The 16,257-nt window shown below is 43.1% G+C and overlaps 1 protein-coding gene across 1 annotated transcript in view; it reads right to left on the bottom strand.

Annotated features, from left to right (window-relative positions):
- Positions 1-785: 785 nt before the first annotated feature.
- CUNH6orf118 (chromosome unknown C6orf118 homolog) overlaps positions 786-16,257 on the bottom strand; it is a 38,857-nt gene continuing 23,385 nt past the window's right edge. The window contains exons 7-10 of the mRNA XM_006028601.2: positions 13,303-13,499; positions 10,757-10,810; positions 9,734-9,795; positions 786-1,474 (exon numbers count right to left, since the gene is read on the bottom strand). Of these exons, the coding sequence (XP_006028663.2) occupies positions 1,399-1,474; positions 9,734-9,795; positions 10,757-10,810; positions 13,303-13,499 (389 nt within the window). The 3' untranslated portion in view covers positions 786-1,398. The remainder of the gene's footprint in view (positions 1,475-9,733; positions 9,796-10,756; positions 10,811-13,302; positions 13,500-16,257) is intronic.

Here is a 16,257-nt window from a genome sequence, read left to right as displayed (position 1 = left end):
CTGATGGAAGACTGCAACACTCAGGTCTGGAAGACTTCAGGGGTGGAGCTCTGAAGCATATAAAAGGAGCTGCATGCCCAGCATGAGGAGAACACATTCGGGAGAGAGAAGAGAGAAGAGCGGGGCTTAGAAGAGCTGAGGAGAGCTGCTCAGCAGGGCAAAGCAGTAGCCCAGAAGCACCTCTGAAGACTTCCATCAGCAGATGGCTCCAGCAGATGGCTCCAGCAGCTAGGTTCTCGGTGTGCAGCACGGCACATGGTGTCCAGACCCTGGGAGCTGCGTGAGGCGGCTCGGGTCTGCAACCTCTGGTGTGCACAGGACGGTGCATGGAGTAGGACCTTTGGAGCGCTTGGGCTCCTGAAAGGGGAGGTCCCACTGAGAGGGCCCCCCCTAAAGTTATCAGCTTCTTTGTAGGGCTTGGGAAAAGCCCAAGGGCATTGGGGTTCCCCCTCGGGATTAAGTTTATCTTTGGGGTTTATCTGTTTCAGATCAGATTCTTACCTGTATACGAGAGCGCTGGTATAAGGTTTTATGTCATTTACCCAGAGGGTATTGTTTATGTTACTGGTTTAGATATCTTATAAGTATATACATACGTTGTACATATGTTTATATCCATGTTCCTTTCCCTTGTGATATGTTAATGTAAATACATGTGTATATAAGTTAAGTCCCCTGACTGTCCTGACCTGGTTCTATAGCGACGGAGGGAAACTGAGCGGTCTGCAGTTCCCACCCCACAGCATACCTGCCAGCTAGCAATCCCCTTCAATTGGAGAAGGGGAGTATATACCCAAGTTACCTGGGCTACACTTGGTTCCTATTTTCAAAGCTCTTTTTGCAAACGTATCAATTAGAGATGTATAAAGGGAAAACTGAGACACTGGAAAAGAAAAAGCTGCTGAAGGGAGGTGGCATTGCCACTATGCCATATCCCTCTGCATCAGCCAGGTTCGAGGCTTGAATATAATACTCACAACAATGAATATGCACAAAATTATACATGTATATCATTTCTAGAAGCTGCAACTTCAATTTACTTAAATAATTTGCAGTTGTGAGTTCTACTGTGGAGGTTTAATTAAATATCATCTGGTCCTTGAATAAAGGTTCCACTACTAAATAAGGGAAGTTTCTACTGAAACTATATAAGGAAAGGCACCACTATTTATACTATTGCTATTATTAGTGGTGGGCATTTCTCTAGATGGCATATGGAAATATCAGTGTCTACACCCATGATAATCTGTGCAAATACTGACATTTATCTTATTGAAGTTGCATTATAATATTTGATTCTAAGGCCCAGCATCAGTTTTTCAAAACTGGGTTTCATCTTGCATGGTCTCAGGATGTCAAAAGTATGTTCAGTGCAGCTAGAATTTATCTTCCTACACATCATTTTTCTGATTTGTCTGAAGTTGCTTCACTATCTTCAAGTGACAAGAAGGTCTTCAGCATGTCCCACATCTTTCTAAAAAAAAGAAAAAGAACAAGGAAAGCACAGAATAAACATATATGAGGAATACAGTCAGTGAGTAAAAAGCCTACGTATGTCAGATCACGCTTCCGGGTGTTGCATAGCAAACCCCCAGACAGTTCTTCCATTATCAGCAATATAAGAGAACAAAGTTGGAAGCACCATTAGTGCTTGATCCCTGCTTTCTCTGCTGGAGGCAAAATGTTTGGAACATTGCTTTTCATTATTCCATGTCAATCTCTTGCTCAAGGCACAGATCACAGTAAGATTTCTTACAGCATGTGCCTTTGAAGAAAAATTAACTGGGGCTCAATAATGGCTTCCATTAATGGTTCCAAGCTTGTACAGTCTTTATAATGTTAAATGTGGATAGCTTTACATGCTGGCACTATCTTCTCCACCATACTGCTTTCCTATCCAATAAGCAGCAAGTCACAGATCAGGTGTTAATGACACCAGTAACCTCATTAACCTACATTGGCTCTGAGAACTTGATGGTAAATGCAATTTTCAACACCCTTCAGATTCACTCATGTTTTTCAATGGATTTACTTCAGCTAGTGCTGTCATTCTTTCATGGCCGCATTCCACAAAAATATGAAGAATACATTTTACTAACATAATCACAAGGAGCTAATTCTGATGGGAATTTTACCACTGGTCCCCTTAACGCATACTTGGTCATTCCATCAAAAAAACCCAAATAAACAAAATAGATTTGTCCATTTATAATGAAGCAACACAGCTCGAGGTTAGAATCTTTGCAATTAATCAACAGAACAAAAAAACTGAATGTACATTTATGAAACAGCATATAAATCTGAGGAAATCACAACATGCTTGCAGGAAATGAGGTAAAATTTAGCTAAAGAAAGTTATGGCTGCAAATTATTTACTTTGTTCTAAAGACAGACTACATGTTTTGCCCCTTGTTCCCTGGACAATCTCACAGCACCTGGAGAAAGCTGCTGCTGTAGAGATTAAATATGTATTAATCTAGGCCTTTCCTATAATTAAATGTCATCTGAATTATCGTGTGTGCATTAAGGGCAAAGGATGATACAGTTCTGACTTCAAACAATTAGATGATCTCTTTCAGTTCTGCTTCAGGACAGGATTTGATTCAGAAATCTTCTGCTACTGCTAATGTTTTAGTCCTCCTGATCTGTCTTGAAGATAGAGAATAACGTCAGCTCCAGAAACGTGAATCACAATATTAGGAGGGCAAAACTGTGGAGATCAGTTTTATAAAATGCCTTATTATGCAAATATCCCAAGGCACCATATATTTGTAAAGGGTTTATATGTGAGCACTGCTGGCAGCAAAATTTAAGAGTCTTTATGTTACATCTTAAAAGTATTTAGTGAGAGCACTTCCTTAAGTATCTCCAAGCTAATTACTTTTAATAATTAACAGCATGCAAATGAGACTAATTAACCTTGTATTCAAAGTATATCTATTACTAATTGCCTTAATATTTTATTTCTAATATCCTTTCATCTGACCGAGAGCTTCATTTGAATAGTGCTAATACAATAATACCAAATTTTTACTTCTTATTTGAACCAGCTTCTATTAGCTCTTCAAATACAGTGCCATTCCATTTTCCTACTAGTTTGCTTTGCCGTATGTCATCAATTTTTGTTTATGAATCTCCATTCCTGATCTGTGGGGCATGCAATTCTAATCTAAAATGATATTCTGCCTCATAGAGCAAGGAGAAATTTCAGAAACTAAAAATATTCACACTTTCATAAGTCCCAACCTGCCAACTCACCAGGCCTGAGTTATCACAAGAACTAATCTAATTGCCCCTCGGACCCCCTCATTGGCCTAGGACCATCACCATTCTCTCAGACAAGAATCCTGAGATTCTCCCATTCTCAGACAGGGAATTGGACTGCGGACAGTGGGTGCTTACTTCAGCTGGCCTGATATATATTGTGCTGCTTATTTCAAACCAAAGCATTTCTGAAAAACAAAGAGATCCTAAAATAACAAATCAGATTATATGAATGTCAGGCTCACCAGCTGGAGGATCGTGGTAGGTCAGAGCTTTCTAAAAAACCTCACAAGAACCCTACAGAGTAAGTGACAGTCTCTTCTTTGAACTCAAAAACAGGTTTCCCCCCTCAATCAGTTACAGGGGGAGTCACAGTAAATCTTGCACAGTCCCCTGGTTGCCACACATGCACATACACACACGTGAAAGCAAAGCATCCTTTTGTAAATGGCTAGACCCCTTGATCTTTCCATTACCAGGTCTGTCAAGGCAGTGTTGAAAAGCTGAGCTAGAGTCTGTAAGTATGGCACTGTCTGGAAATTACTCTCCCACTATTTCTTGGGAGCCTGCTTAACTAGACCTAGTGTCTTGTTTTCCTGCCTATTTTTCCAGTTTCTTCCTGTTAAACTAGATTAATGCATTCACACAGGAAAGTGTAAAAACTTCACATTGTGGCAATCCACAAAGGAAACAAAGCAGTAAATTAATAGGAACTGAACTGCAACATTTTCAAAACCTTCTGCTTCAATTTAAAGGGGAATTTTAAATCTTTTTCTCTGTCAAGATGTGACTTCACAATTCTCTTTTTGATATAGTAGATGACTTCAGTGAAATGCCTAAAGCAGAGCAGTGCATTTTCATAGTTTCATAGTAGGTAGGGTTGGAAGGGACCTGAGCACATCAAGTCCGATCCCCTGCCATGGCAGGAAAGAGTACTGGGGTCAAACGCCCCCAGCAAGGTGTTCATCCAGCCTCCTCTTAAAGACCCTCAGGGTAGGAGCCAGCACCACTTCTCTTGGAAGTTGGTTCCAGATCCTAGCCGCCCTGACTGTGAAGTAGTGCCTCCTGATGTCTAGTCTGAATCTACCCTCTGCCAGCTTCTGACCGTTATTTCTAGTCACTCCTGGTAGTGCTCAGGGGAACAGGGACTCCCCCAATGGCTGCTGGTCCCCCCGACTAGTTTGTAACAGGCCACTAGATCCCCTCTCAGCCTTCTCTTGTGGAGGCTGAACAGGTTCAGGTCCCGTAGCCTCTCCTAGTAGGGCCTGCCCTGCTGCCCCCTGATCATGCAAGTGGCCCTCCTCTGGACCCTCTCCATGTTGTCCACATCCCTCCTGAAGTGCGGCGCCCAGAACTGGATGCAGTACTCCAACTGCAGCCTGACCAGTGCTGCGTAGAGGGGGAGGATCACCTCCTTGGACCTGCTTGAGATGCATCTGTGAATGCATGACAAGGTATGGTTGGCCTACCTGACCGCATCCCCACACTGTCAGCCCATGTTCATTTTGGCATCAATAATGACCCCAAGATCCTTTTCTGCCTCTGCACTGACAAGAAGGGAGTTCCCCAGCCTGTAAATATGCTGCTGTTTCTTCCTCCCCAGGTGCAGTACCTTGTACTTGTCAGTGTTGAAACTCATCCTGTTCTTATCCACCCACCCCTGTAGCCTGTCTAGGTCTGATTGCAGCATATTCCTCCCTTCTAGCATACCCACTTCCCCCCACAACTTAGTGTCTTCTGCAAATTTGAACAGGGTGCTTTTTACCCCCTCATTTTATATGTTTCTAATGCAAATTTAAAAGTTAGCAACTCAAGGGTGGAAGACAAAACATAGAAACTCCCTTACCTGTGTGCATTGGGAGGATAATTAGAAGGAAATAGTATTGCAGCAGCCTGTATTAATTTGTCATTCCAGATTGAGTCTATAGATCTAGATTCAGATTTTCACGCATCTCACATTTTCAGGTATGCATTTGGGAATGTTGTACATGGCTTGTGTACATACAGACATGTTGTTATCTGTAGAGAATGGATCTGGGATTTTGAGTACTAAAAGCACAGTTACCTGCTATCATAACATCTCTATTAGCTATGATAAATTGTATAGTTTTATAATACTGCAGGACCTCTACTATAAAGAGATATTATCTAAGACATATAAGTTTATCTACACTTCAATGACCCTGCAGCTAGTCGCTCCCAAACATGTGCTGGCCACCCACCCTTGATGACATGTTCCACACCTAGAAATACAGCAGTGTGGCTACTCAGGGTTAACCCTCTGTGGCTGCTGTCAAGACCTCAGGGTGCCTATACATGTGCTGCTTTGTATTCTGCTTAGAACACGTCAGAGCAGACTCAATTAATTGAGTTTGCATCTGCTCCACATGCTAATTAGAATACTGCAGCATGGCCTCATCGACATGTGTACAAGCCCACACGGGTTTAAAAATGGCTGCTGGGGCACTTTATTCAAACCTCACTGAATTAAGTTTAGATAAAGCATCCTGCGGCCATTTTAAAATCTGTGAGGGATTAATACATGTGATGGTAAGGTGTTTTAATTAGAATGGCTCTCCAGGAACTGCTCTAATTATAATTCCCCCATCCTACCCCTGAGCACATGTATAGGCAGCCTAAGTTTCTGGCATGCTTCAGGGAGCAGCTACTGGAGACAAATCCAAAGCTCAAGGGCAGAACTGCTAGTTTTGGAGCATACCTGTGGGAACAGGTGAATAGTGTGTGCTAGGGGTCAACCCATGCTGCTGCCCAGGCATAGACAAGAACCAAAATTCAGTGAAGTCTATTTAAAAGTTACTGGACTAGGCCTTATACCAACATATGACAAATATCTCTAAGTGGTATGTGGAAATACTTGATAAAAAAACAAAAAAATGGGGCTCTTGCAGAGAGATGGCAGGTTGAGAAGTGTAATTTGGTCTGCAGAACAGTTGATTTGTCTGCAGGCAACAGTTATTTGCTTAGTTAAATTATGCATATGCAAATATGTGTATGCAATTGCAGATGCATAGCCTAGCTAAAATAAAGGCCCAAATTATATTACTGGACTGGGCACTTACACCATTTATAAAGTTGGGCGTTTGCTTTTTTGAGAGTTTTTGGGGTTTTTCCTTTTTTTTTTCCCCCCAAAGTACACCATTAACCCCTTTCTATGATTGTTACATTTTTCTGCATTTGTGTGGCATAAAGATAACGCATAACCAGTAGTCAACTCCACACATTTACATATTTATGCTAACTTAAATACAGATGTTTGACACAGCAGTACGTGATTAGGTAAAAACTACATTGTTCTGTGTGGTACACTTCTAGTCCTTCAGCATGGCTCCTTGTCGCTATAATAATGCAAATAATAACAAACCAAGTCTTGGGCTAAATTTCTGCATGTATGAAAACCACAGCAATCATATATTTCCTATTTACCTCTGGAACCAGCATGGATGTCAAGAATATGATCTGTATAATTCAGATTTAGCTACACATAGTGTATTTTTCTTTTTGTGTTTTCATACTAGCAAGATATTAGCAGGAGAATACTTTTATTAGCAGAAGAATAAGGAAGATACCCAAGACCCCTGCTACACATTACATATATTTTGCAATTAGCTGGTCAATTGTGCAATACATTTAGACTGGTCACACACGCAAAGTAAAACCAGCCACAAGCACAAAGTAATTGTCACACAATTAACTAGTTAATCATGCAATAAATTTAGACCATCCTGTGGCAGGACTAACCTTGCCAGGCAGTAGTAACACTCAGCAACCACTTAGTCTGCCCCCACTCAAGCTCTTCCAAACCAGCATCCTGCATCTCACCTGCCTCACCTTGATAGAATAACCAATTATGTGGGACATATCCTGGGCCTTAGAGTGGGGTTTTCTTTTGGGTCACTTGGCTCTATCTTTTCTATACTTGTGTAGGCCCTGACCCTCTAACATCCTTCCCAGCCTACTTGCTCTAGCTGCTGCCTTCAGCCAAAAGCCTACTTATTCTGTCCTTACCTCCTTGGTAGGAACAGCACAACAAGGAAGTAATCCCCATGGTCAGGGTTCTGGGCCCTCCTGGTCTGTGAGCTTTGAAGGATTAAAGTCTCCTTTTCTCTCTCTCACCTACAAAGGGTTAATCTTGCAGGACACTTTAAGGTGCCTGTAATGTGGCCTCCACCTCCCCTCACAGCCGCTCTCAGTCTTTCAATTGAACAGAAAAGAAATGCTAGCCAGTGCTTCAAACTAAAATACTGCCCCTCTGGACACTCTCCAAGAAAACCAATATGCATTTAAAACCTTTCTGGGTCCTATAGCATAAGCAAAAAGAAGAAAGCAACCCCCCACCCCCATTCCCCAAAAAAACCCTCTCTGCCCCCTCTCTGCATCCCTGCCAGCTGCCTGCCCTTGGGCCGCAATCACTTTAGCATTCAGCCACTCCCTGGGCAGAGCTACTGGCCATTGCAGGAGCCACTGCTTGCCACCCAGGGTTTCTCTCTGGAGGCCCTCGTAGCTCTCCTTTTCCTTTCTTGAGCTCCCTTTTCTCTGGGCAAATATCCTGCTCTTAAAGGGCCCTTGCTGGTCCTACTAGCCTCATAGCCTTCCCCCAGTCACAAGGCAAGGGTTCCCTGTTACATAGCCACATGTGCAAAGTAATTATCACATAATAAAAATGATTCTTCAGCTATAAAAAGAACCAACCAGCTATAAAGTTAGTGCTTGAATAGCTCTATAGCTGGTTTCTATTCAGCTTTAATTTGAACATGTAGCAAGGTCCTCAAGACTATAAAACTTTCTGCCCTGGCAAGCAGTTCAGATCCAGCCAATGTCAGCTGTAACTGAAAGTTTCTAGACTAGTAACTTTACAATCACTTAAAAATACCTTGAAGATGAACACCATTTAGGTAAACCTCGAATCTCACAGAAAATAAATTGAAATTAGTTTGGTTGTCGCAGTCCAATTCTCAGCATAGAGAAGTCCACGCCACAAAAAGTCATCACAGCTAGTACAAGTCTGCAGTCTCAGAACAGGCCAAGGACTGAATGGATATAGCGAACAGAAGCAAATATCACCTGATGTTGCATTTGTGCTGCCAGAAAAAAGTGTTATGGTAGTACAGATGATGAACAAATACACATCCTTATCTTTTGTTGCATCACATCAGTAGCACATCAAAAGGCAGTGTAAAATAGTGCTACTTTATTGTAGTGGACGTCTATTTGCTCCGCAGCAAAAGAGAACAGGCAGCCTAGACTGCCTACCTTCCCCAGCTGCCCCAGGCAGTGCTCCAGGGCTTGGAAGAGCCCAATCCTATGTACCCCAAGAATTCCCACGCAGCACCGGGCTCCTCAAGCCCTGGCAGCACCTGCCCAACTTTCTCTACTTACAGAGATGCACCCTGGGGAAACTTGGAGCATCTCTCCATAGGTGAGGAAAGTCAGGGTTCCCTGCTTATGGAGACCTACCCTGAGAAACAGTGAAAGCCCATGCAGGTCCCAGCATGGAGGCATAGGATCTGGGAAATCCTCAGTGCCTCCATACCTGTGTGACCCTGTGCCTCCATGTTGGATTCTGTGCCAACCCATGATTCACAGGAAGCATGGGTCAGTGTGGGTCTCAGCAAGGAGGTGTAGGGTGGCATGGGACCCAGTGTGGAGGCATGAAACACTGGGAATGCCCCAGGTTCCACACCACCCCATACCTCCTTGCCTGGACCCAAGTTGGCACATGTCCCAGCATGGTTCCTGGAATGGAGGCATGGGATGCGGGACATTCCCCAAGTCCTGCTGCTCTGAGCCTCTGCACCACCCCACACTGACCTATGCCTCAATGTGCGGTACAGGCCAGCATGGGACCCAGGTCCCAGCAAGGAGGTGCACAGCAGTGAGGAATGAGGGGAAGGGGACGCAAGGGGAACATTTATCCGATTGTCCTGCATCAGACCCCTGCCTGATGCAGGACAATAAGCAACGCATGCCTCATTCCATAACGTGGATCAGCTGTGGAGACTTCATTTGGCCACATCTATTTTTACCCAGAGAAAAACCCTGTACTACTTTCATATGCTCAGAGGTCACTCCGCCAAGTCAAGTCTGAAGCACACTGGGAGAGTAGTTTAGGAAAATTTGTAAGTGCTGTACTATATCTGTTCTAATTGGTCAGCTACAATGATTGGGAGTGTCAGTCAAACACCTCCCATAAGCACTGTTCATATTTTGGTTTTCTTGGTTGACTGTAGGATTCAGAGCTCAATTGAAACTGAGTCCATGCTTTAAATTTCAGCAAAGCACTTTAAAATACCTTGGCTCCTATTATGCATGTTGTACTGAGGTGCACTTAAATCTAGCAGCTATGAAAAACTGATCATAATGGGTCTGAAATATTATTGTGACAGGGCTTCCATTGTTCTTTAACATTTAAAGAAAAAAGCAACAACTGTCTTGTTTTATTCAAACTTACTGTTGACTTTCTTGGGAGATCTTCTGTTTATTTAAGGTATCTGTTATGCTGTATTCAACATCCTACAAATAGAAAGAAAGCAACTATATATACACACACAGGGAAATAGAAACATATTTTTCAGTACAGTAGTTTAGAAAAAAAGCCCAAGTGATATCAGATAATTTTGGTAAGTCATTTGTAATACTGAGAGCCTTTTAACCCCATTAACCTCCACTATAAATTAAGGTAAAGGGGTTTCTCAGCTGTGTATTCAACATTTAAATTTCAGCAGGAAGTTTAAGGTTGCACACACCTTTGTACATTATGCAGTGCTTCCTGTTGCTTTGCGCACACACAGTTTAAGATAGACTATAAGCAAGCTAATTTACAGAAGCACAAGGTTATTTTTGTTATTGTCATTTTTCTGGTATTATGTATTACTTGTTGTTACTAGCTAAATATTTTTTTCCAAAACTCACAGCCTACAACAGTAAAACACTAGTTACCTTCTACTTGACTGACTTGCGTTTTTTGTCATTCTTGTGAAGTTTTGTTTTTCATATATAGATAGCTGCTGAACAAAATCCCTTTTTTGGACCAATTAATTTTGTCATTCACATTTCACCAAAATAGGAAATGATGTCTATCTATTTTTTTTTATTGTGACACACACTCTTGGAGTGCTCAGTGCAGTCTTATTGCTCCATAAAATTATTTTATTTTACTCCAAATTTATCTACTCTTTTTTTTCTTTTCCCTCTAGGTATCTCTAAGACCCTGTATTTCTAAAGTAACCATTCAGATCTTTTTCCCAAGCAATTCATGGTCAGAGTGCCATAGTTCATCATCTTAATAAAAACAAAACAAAAAAACCCTTTCTTTCTGTAGCAGGCCATTCACAGTGCCCTTGACTTGGAGCCCAGAGAACTCATTGAAAGTCTTTCCCATGACTTCAGTCAAACCTAGTGATGATAATTCTGAAGGAAACTGGTGTATAAAGTACTGTTGGAGCGTATCATAGCTCTAAAGGGGGACACTTACTTTTATTTGGGTTTGAAGAAACTTGTTAGCTGAGATGAGCCTCATTGCTTCAGCCTGAAAAAGCAATCCAATAGGGTCAACTAAAATGTAGCAAGACGCGTCCAAAATAGCAACTCCATTGAACTGACATGTATTTCAACAATTGAACAGAAGTATATGCTGTTCCTTTCTTAGCATTATTAAATCATAGTATTAGGAGAAATAGAGAAAGCAGGTGGTTCAATTAAGTTGCTGTTCTAAGTGATAATGTGCCTGCCACTTCTATAAATAATCAATGGACAGATTTAGATTATAGATTTATTATTGTAATTTAACAAGAATTTACATGCGTTTAAATAAGAATTAAGCAATCAAGCATTGGCTCTGTCGGTTAACACTTCATGCTGCTTAGAGGGACTGCTTCACTCTCAGTCCTGTCTCTTACCAGCAAAGAGTGCTTACAAGTGGTTTTATGTGAAGCCTTTTAAGCCACAGTTGCTGCAGCGCCTCTTCTTAACTATGAACACTGTACAACATTGCCATCTGCTGGTTGTTGTTCCTCATTACAGCCCAGGTAAAAGTCAGTCCAAAAATAAAAGGTATGACCAGGAATTTACAACTCATGAATAATCATACCACTTGTAATAGGCATCTTTGGAACAGACAGAGGAATACAGTCTCTTAGGGAGATTTGTGGTTTTTACAGAAAAAGAGTCCCCAATATAATGATATTTTTGGCTTTGAGGGGCGTCTGCTATGCACCGTGGACTGCTTTGCAAAAGCAACTTTTCAGAACTCTTGGGCTTATATCCTTTGTTTGGCAGCAAGAGAATGGAACACTGTAGTGACTGAATGATGCTATTCATCTCTCTAACATGAACACTATATACGTTCATCCATGTTAGGCAAGGCTGTGTCTCCAAATGAGTGTTGTCATTTGTGGGCAGCTGCGTGCTCTTGAAACAAGTGACAATCTTCTGTCTTATACAGTTAGGTAAGAGCACAAGGGGATGACTGAAAATTCTCGCAGGGACAACAAAGCATTTGAATGCATCATTCAGTTCACAGCAAAGCAAAGTGACACAATGACAGTCTGTGTGCTTGCGCTGGTAAAGACAAAATGCGTGTGTGATTTTTGGTGTGTATATTTTTGATAATTTTCCCTGGATACCACATCTTTATATGACTGCTCTGTTGCATAGCAGTACAATTGAATATCTGATTTCCTGTCAATAGGCTAAGCCACTGCAAAGGATAAAAGGTTTGGAGACCTTTGAGATGCTTATCAAAACCTAAATTCTAATACAAACATTTTTTTGTTTATACCAAACATTAACTGTGACATATTTCACTCTCTGTGTAAGCAGGAAATGTTCCGGCATTATTTATTTGCATAAAATTACTTCATTGCTTAACTTGTTTGAAATTCCTATTAACCTGACCATTGCCAGGGATGGGTGCACATGGTTTTACTTAGAGCAGCTGATATTTCTACCTACACAAATTCCAAAACAAAGGTAATGTTCTTTTTAATGTCTTCGATATGAATAGTGCAGGCACTTATAAACCCTATGTTTAGCTTATCATATTGTTAATAGTCCCATGACCATTCACAATGCATAGATAGGCTCGTAAGTCAGTCTCTGCAAGATCTGTGTCAGACTGTAGGCTGCCTGAGCCAGGGATTATCTACTACAGTGTTTTGTGCAGTGTCCACCACTATACAACTTCACTTGGGATTTCAGAAAGCCACTGTAATACTACTACTACTACTACTACTACTAAGTAACAAATGTTAACACTGGTATTTGTATTAATACACAAGTCCAATAATAAGTTTTGTTAATTTATTAATTGTTTATTAGCTATTAACAATATATTATGGACCTCATTTTTCAGCCTGGGTTTGACCAGGCCTCTCTTTTTGAGTATGAAGTTCTGTGTTCATGTTTAAGTTCATTTAGACATCCAAGTAAACAAATTTTCAGGCTCATTCAGTTGTCTGAACAGCTACAAAGTCTGATTCTAGAAGGACTCAGTACTGACCTAACTCTGCTAACCACTGATGTTAAAAATGAGTGTTTTACCATTGCCTTCAATGAGAGAAGAGTTTTGTCAGTTATGAGCAATTCTCAAAACTTCCGTAATGACTCTAGCAGTCCACACAGTAATTAGCACCCACCGGGTGCAGGAGCAAAAGGAGAGAATAAACCTGACCCTGCATCTTGATAAACTCTCTTTTCCTCCTCCACCCCCAGCCTGCCCCACCAAACCATATGATTAGAAAGCCCCAATCCTGTAACATGGTGTATGCAGAGCACCCTTGTGTCTGACCAAGCTCAATTTACTTCAGAAGTCCACCCAGATGCATTACTTTGCAGCATCATAGCCCGGATACCCTGACTATTGGAGCCTTGGAAGTATCTGGATTATCTGGTCTTCAGAGAAGAAAATAAAGACTACTGAGTAGCAATCTCCTTTCTAAAAAGCCTGTCACCAAGGAAGCTAGATACGGATACCTCTCAGGTAAAATGAACACAAAATGCTTAGAAATAATTATCTCTTGCCTCTATGTCTTTAACCGTCTTCTCTATGGTGTTTGCAACCCCAGCATGAGTCATGGTTTCTTTAATCTCTTTCTCTAAAGCTTGTATTTCCTCCCACTTAGCGAGAACTTGACACCTCATAGATTCAACCTTCTCTGCCAGGGAGAGTTGTTTCTTTACAGGCATTTTCACTGCAGGGTCATCATGGGTTTCTGGAACTGTAAAAAGACAGGCGTGGTTAACAGGACAGCATTTGTAAAAAAAGAGCAAGCTAGCTATATTATGCTAAACTGTTCCAATCCCAGTTTGAGGGCCCAAGTAAAATGGCTAGGTGCCTATACTTAAACGATTTCTTTGTTAATTGCGCAATATTTTGCTGCATTTGTTTCAAAGCACAGCTCCCTCCCACCTATCCAGCTGCCCTGCTCATCTGCAAACTTGCTAACCAACCCTGAGAAGCCACATGAGTTCCAAACTGTGCTTCTTATTTCAAGCAATGAGCATCTTTTTCACTCACCCCCATCCCAGAGAGAGGTGGCATCAAATTTGCGTCTTTGAGTTCAGCAGTTTTCTCCATGATCATACTCAAAATAAGAAATAGCAAACACACCCTATCCGTGATCAAATGTTTTGTAGCCTGCAAAGCACAGGCAAGTTTAAAAGGAGAGATTTGCAAAAGACAGTATAGCCGTATATAAAGGTTTAAAGAAGATATGAACTGCAAAGTGTTATTGTTGCAGTTAAGGCTCTATATGGATCCAGGTTTCTTGACTATATCTTGCCTCAGCCACAGAGTTCTCCTTACCAAATATCTTAAGCCTGCTCTACATGGCACTGTTCTGCCTACAAAGCACAAGGCAAAATAAATCTATGTTCAAATTTCAAAGCTCTTATGTGCTGGCAGAATTCCCCCTTAATGCCACCACAGTTACACTATTCCTCCCAGGTAAAAGAAGGTTTCTACTAGGGCTGTGCAAAGCTTCAGTCCGTGGTTCAATTTGGCGGAGATTCGGCCCAATTTGGTGGCTGAATCTCCAAATCTGAATCGAATCAGAACCCTTTAATCTCTCCGAATCAATTCAGAGAGATTAAGACAGATTCAGCCATTTGGACATAGAGACAGCTTTAAATGATTTTTCTACATACTTCTGGGTAGCAGGGGCTTTGAACCCTGCGGTGCTGGGGCAGATGCAATGTCCCACAGCAGTGCAGGGGGCTCCCCAGCATGCTCAGCAGCAGACCCAGAAGTGGACCAGAAGCATTTCTGGTGCACTTCCTGGTCCACCAGGGAGCATGCTGTGGGGCCCCCCTGCACCCTCCCAGCTCAGAAAATGGTGCTTCTGGGTCTGGAAGGGCACCCGGGATCCCCCTGACACTGATCACCAGCCAGGGAGGCACTGGGGGGGTGCCCAGCATGCTCTCTGACCAACCCAGAAGTGGACCAGAAGTACTTCCAGTCCTCTTCCAGGTTCACTGCCGAGCATGCTGGAGAGCCCCCCATGCTGCTGTGGGATGCTGCATCTGCCCCAGCACTGCTGTGATCACAGCCATGCTGCTACCTTAAGATATGTAGAAAAAACTTTTAAAGCTGTGCCTGTGCCCGAATTGCTGATTTGCCAAATCAGCATCGAATTGGCAGATTCGGATTTCGCCAACTCAAATCAGGGACAGTGATCTGAATCCATGGATCGAATTGCTGTCCCTTATTCGGGCCAAATCCAAATCCTAATCCAGGGGTGGGCAATTATTATGGGTGGAGGGCCGCTTACCCAGTTTTGGCAGGCTGTCGAGGGCTGCATGCGAAGCCCCGCCCCTTGACAGGTGCCCCACCCCCTGGTCACCATCTTGGGACCAATGTCCCAATGTTTTGGGACCAATGTCCCAGGGCCAGCACCGGCGGGCCCCAAAGCAGGGCACAGGCTGGCAGGGGTCTGTGGAGCTGGGCTGGGCTGCGCCAGCAGAGAGAGACGGGAGCTGGCCCGGCTCCATAAAGCCCCTGCTGGCTGGGACCCCACGCTCCTGCCACCCTGCTCTGGGCCCCGCTGTCACTGGCCCCAGGACACTGGTCCAGGCCCCGTGCTCCTGCTGGCTCCCGCACCTGCTCACTCCCAGTGCCCCCCAGCCCTGCGGTACAGGCGGAGGGCAGCGCACAGCCCTGACCCCCTGCTCACTGGCAGGGAAGAAGCTGGTGCTGAGCATGGGAAAAAGTGGCCCCTTGCCCACCCCATGGCTGGTGCTCCCTGCTGCAGGCACTCACAGCCCATGCTGGGCTGTCTGTGTTGAGCCCTAGCTCAAGTCTGGGATCGTGCCCGGTATGCAAAAGCCAATAAAGATACCAGGGGTGAAAGTATAAAGAAGATTTATTGCTAGCAATAAAAGGTGCAAGCGGAATAATTTCACGTAACAAGCACACAGATTCTTAATTTTAAGCATCTTTTATACAGGAGTATTGGACCTTCATAAGCATTCTTGTTTGTTAATTGGTTATAAGGGAGTGACGCAAGGAGTTCTTTACTGAGCATGTCTCTATACCTGTGTTTTAGCTATGTATCTCATTTACATACATGTATGTTTTATTAGTATACTTTCTCCCCACCTAGGGGTGTGATTTTTACTATTTAAATTAGCTCTTTGCCCTAGTCCTCTGATTCTGCTTTTGTTTTCAAGCATCTTTTATCTAAGACTGTCTCCTCCTTATCATTGCAGATGGGCATTAGTTACATAACAGAGACTTTTGCTTGGGCTTTGTATAGTGGTTTCTAGGTCAAACCTGACATCTGGAGCAGGCACAGGCACCCCCAGGCAGGCTGCGAGCAGCTGCAGCATGGGGCACCAGGCACGGGGCAGGGGAGGGGTCACTTTCCCCCCGCCCCCGTGCTCAGCACTACCTTGTAACCCAGCCCCACTGCCAGCCTGGGCCCCGCACCGGCTCCGGCCTTGCCTGTCGGGGCTGCCCATGGCACCACGAGCTGGCAG

This window comes from Alligator sinensis, unplaced genomic scaffold, assembly GCF_000455745.1.
Source record: "Alligator sinensis unplaced genomic scaffold, ASM45574v1 scaffold832_4, whole genome shotgun sequence".
NCBI lineage: Eukaryota > Metazoa > Chordata > Crocodylia > Alligatoridae > Alligator > Alligator sinensis.
The sequence above is the reverse complement of the archived record's forward strand: the minus strand, read 5'-3'. Positions and strand labels throughout refer to the sequence as shown.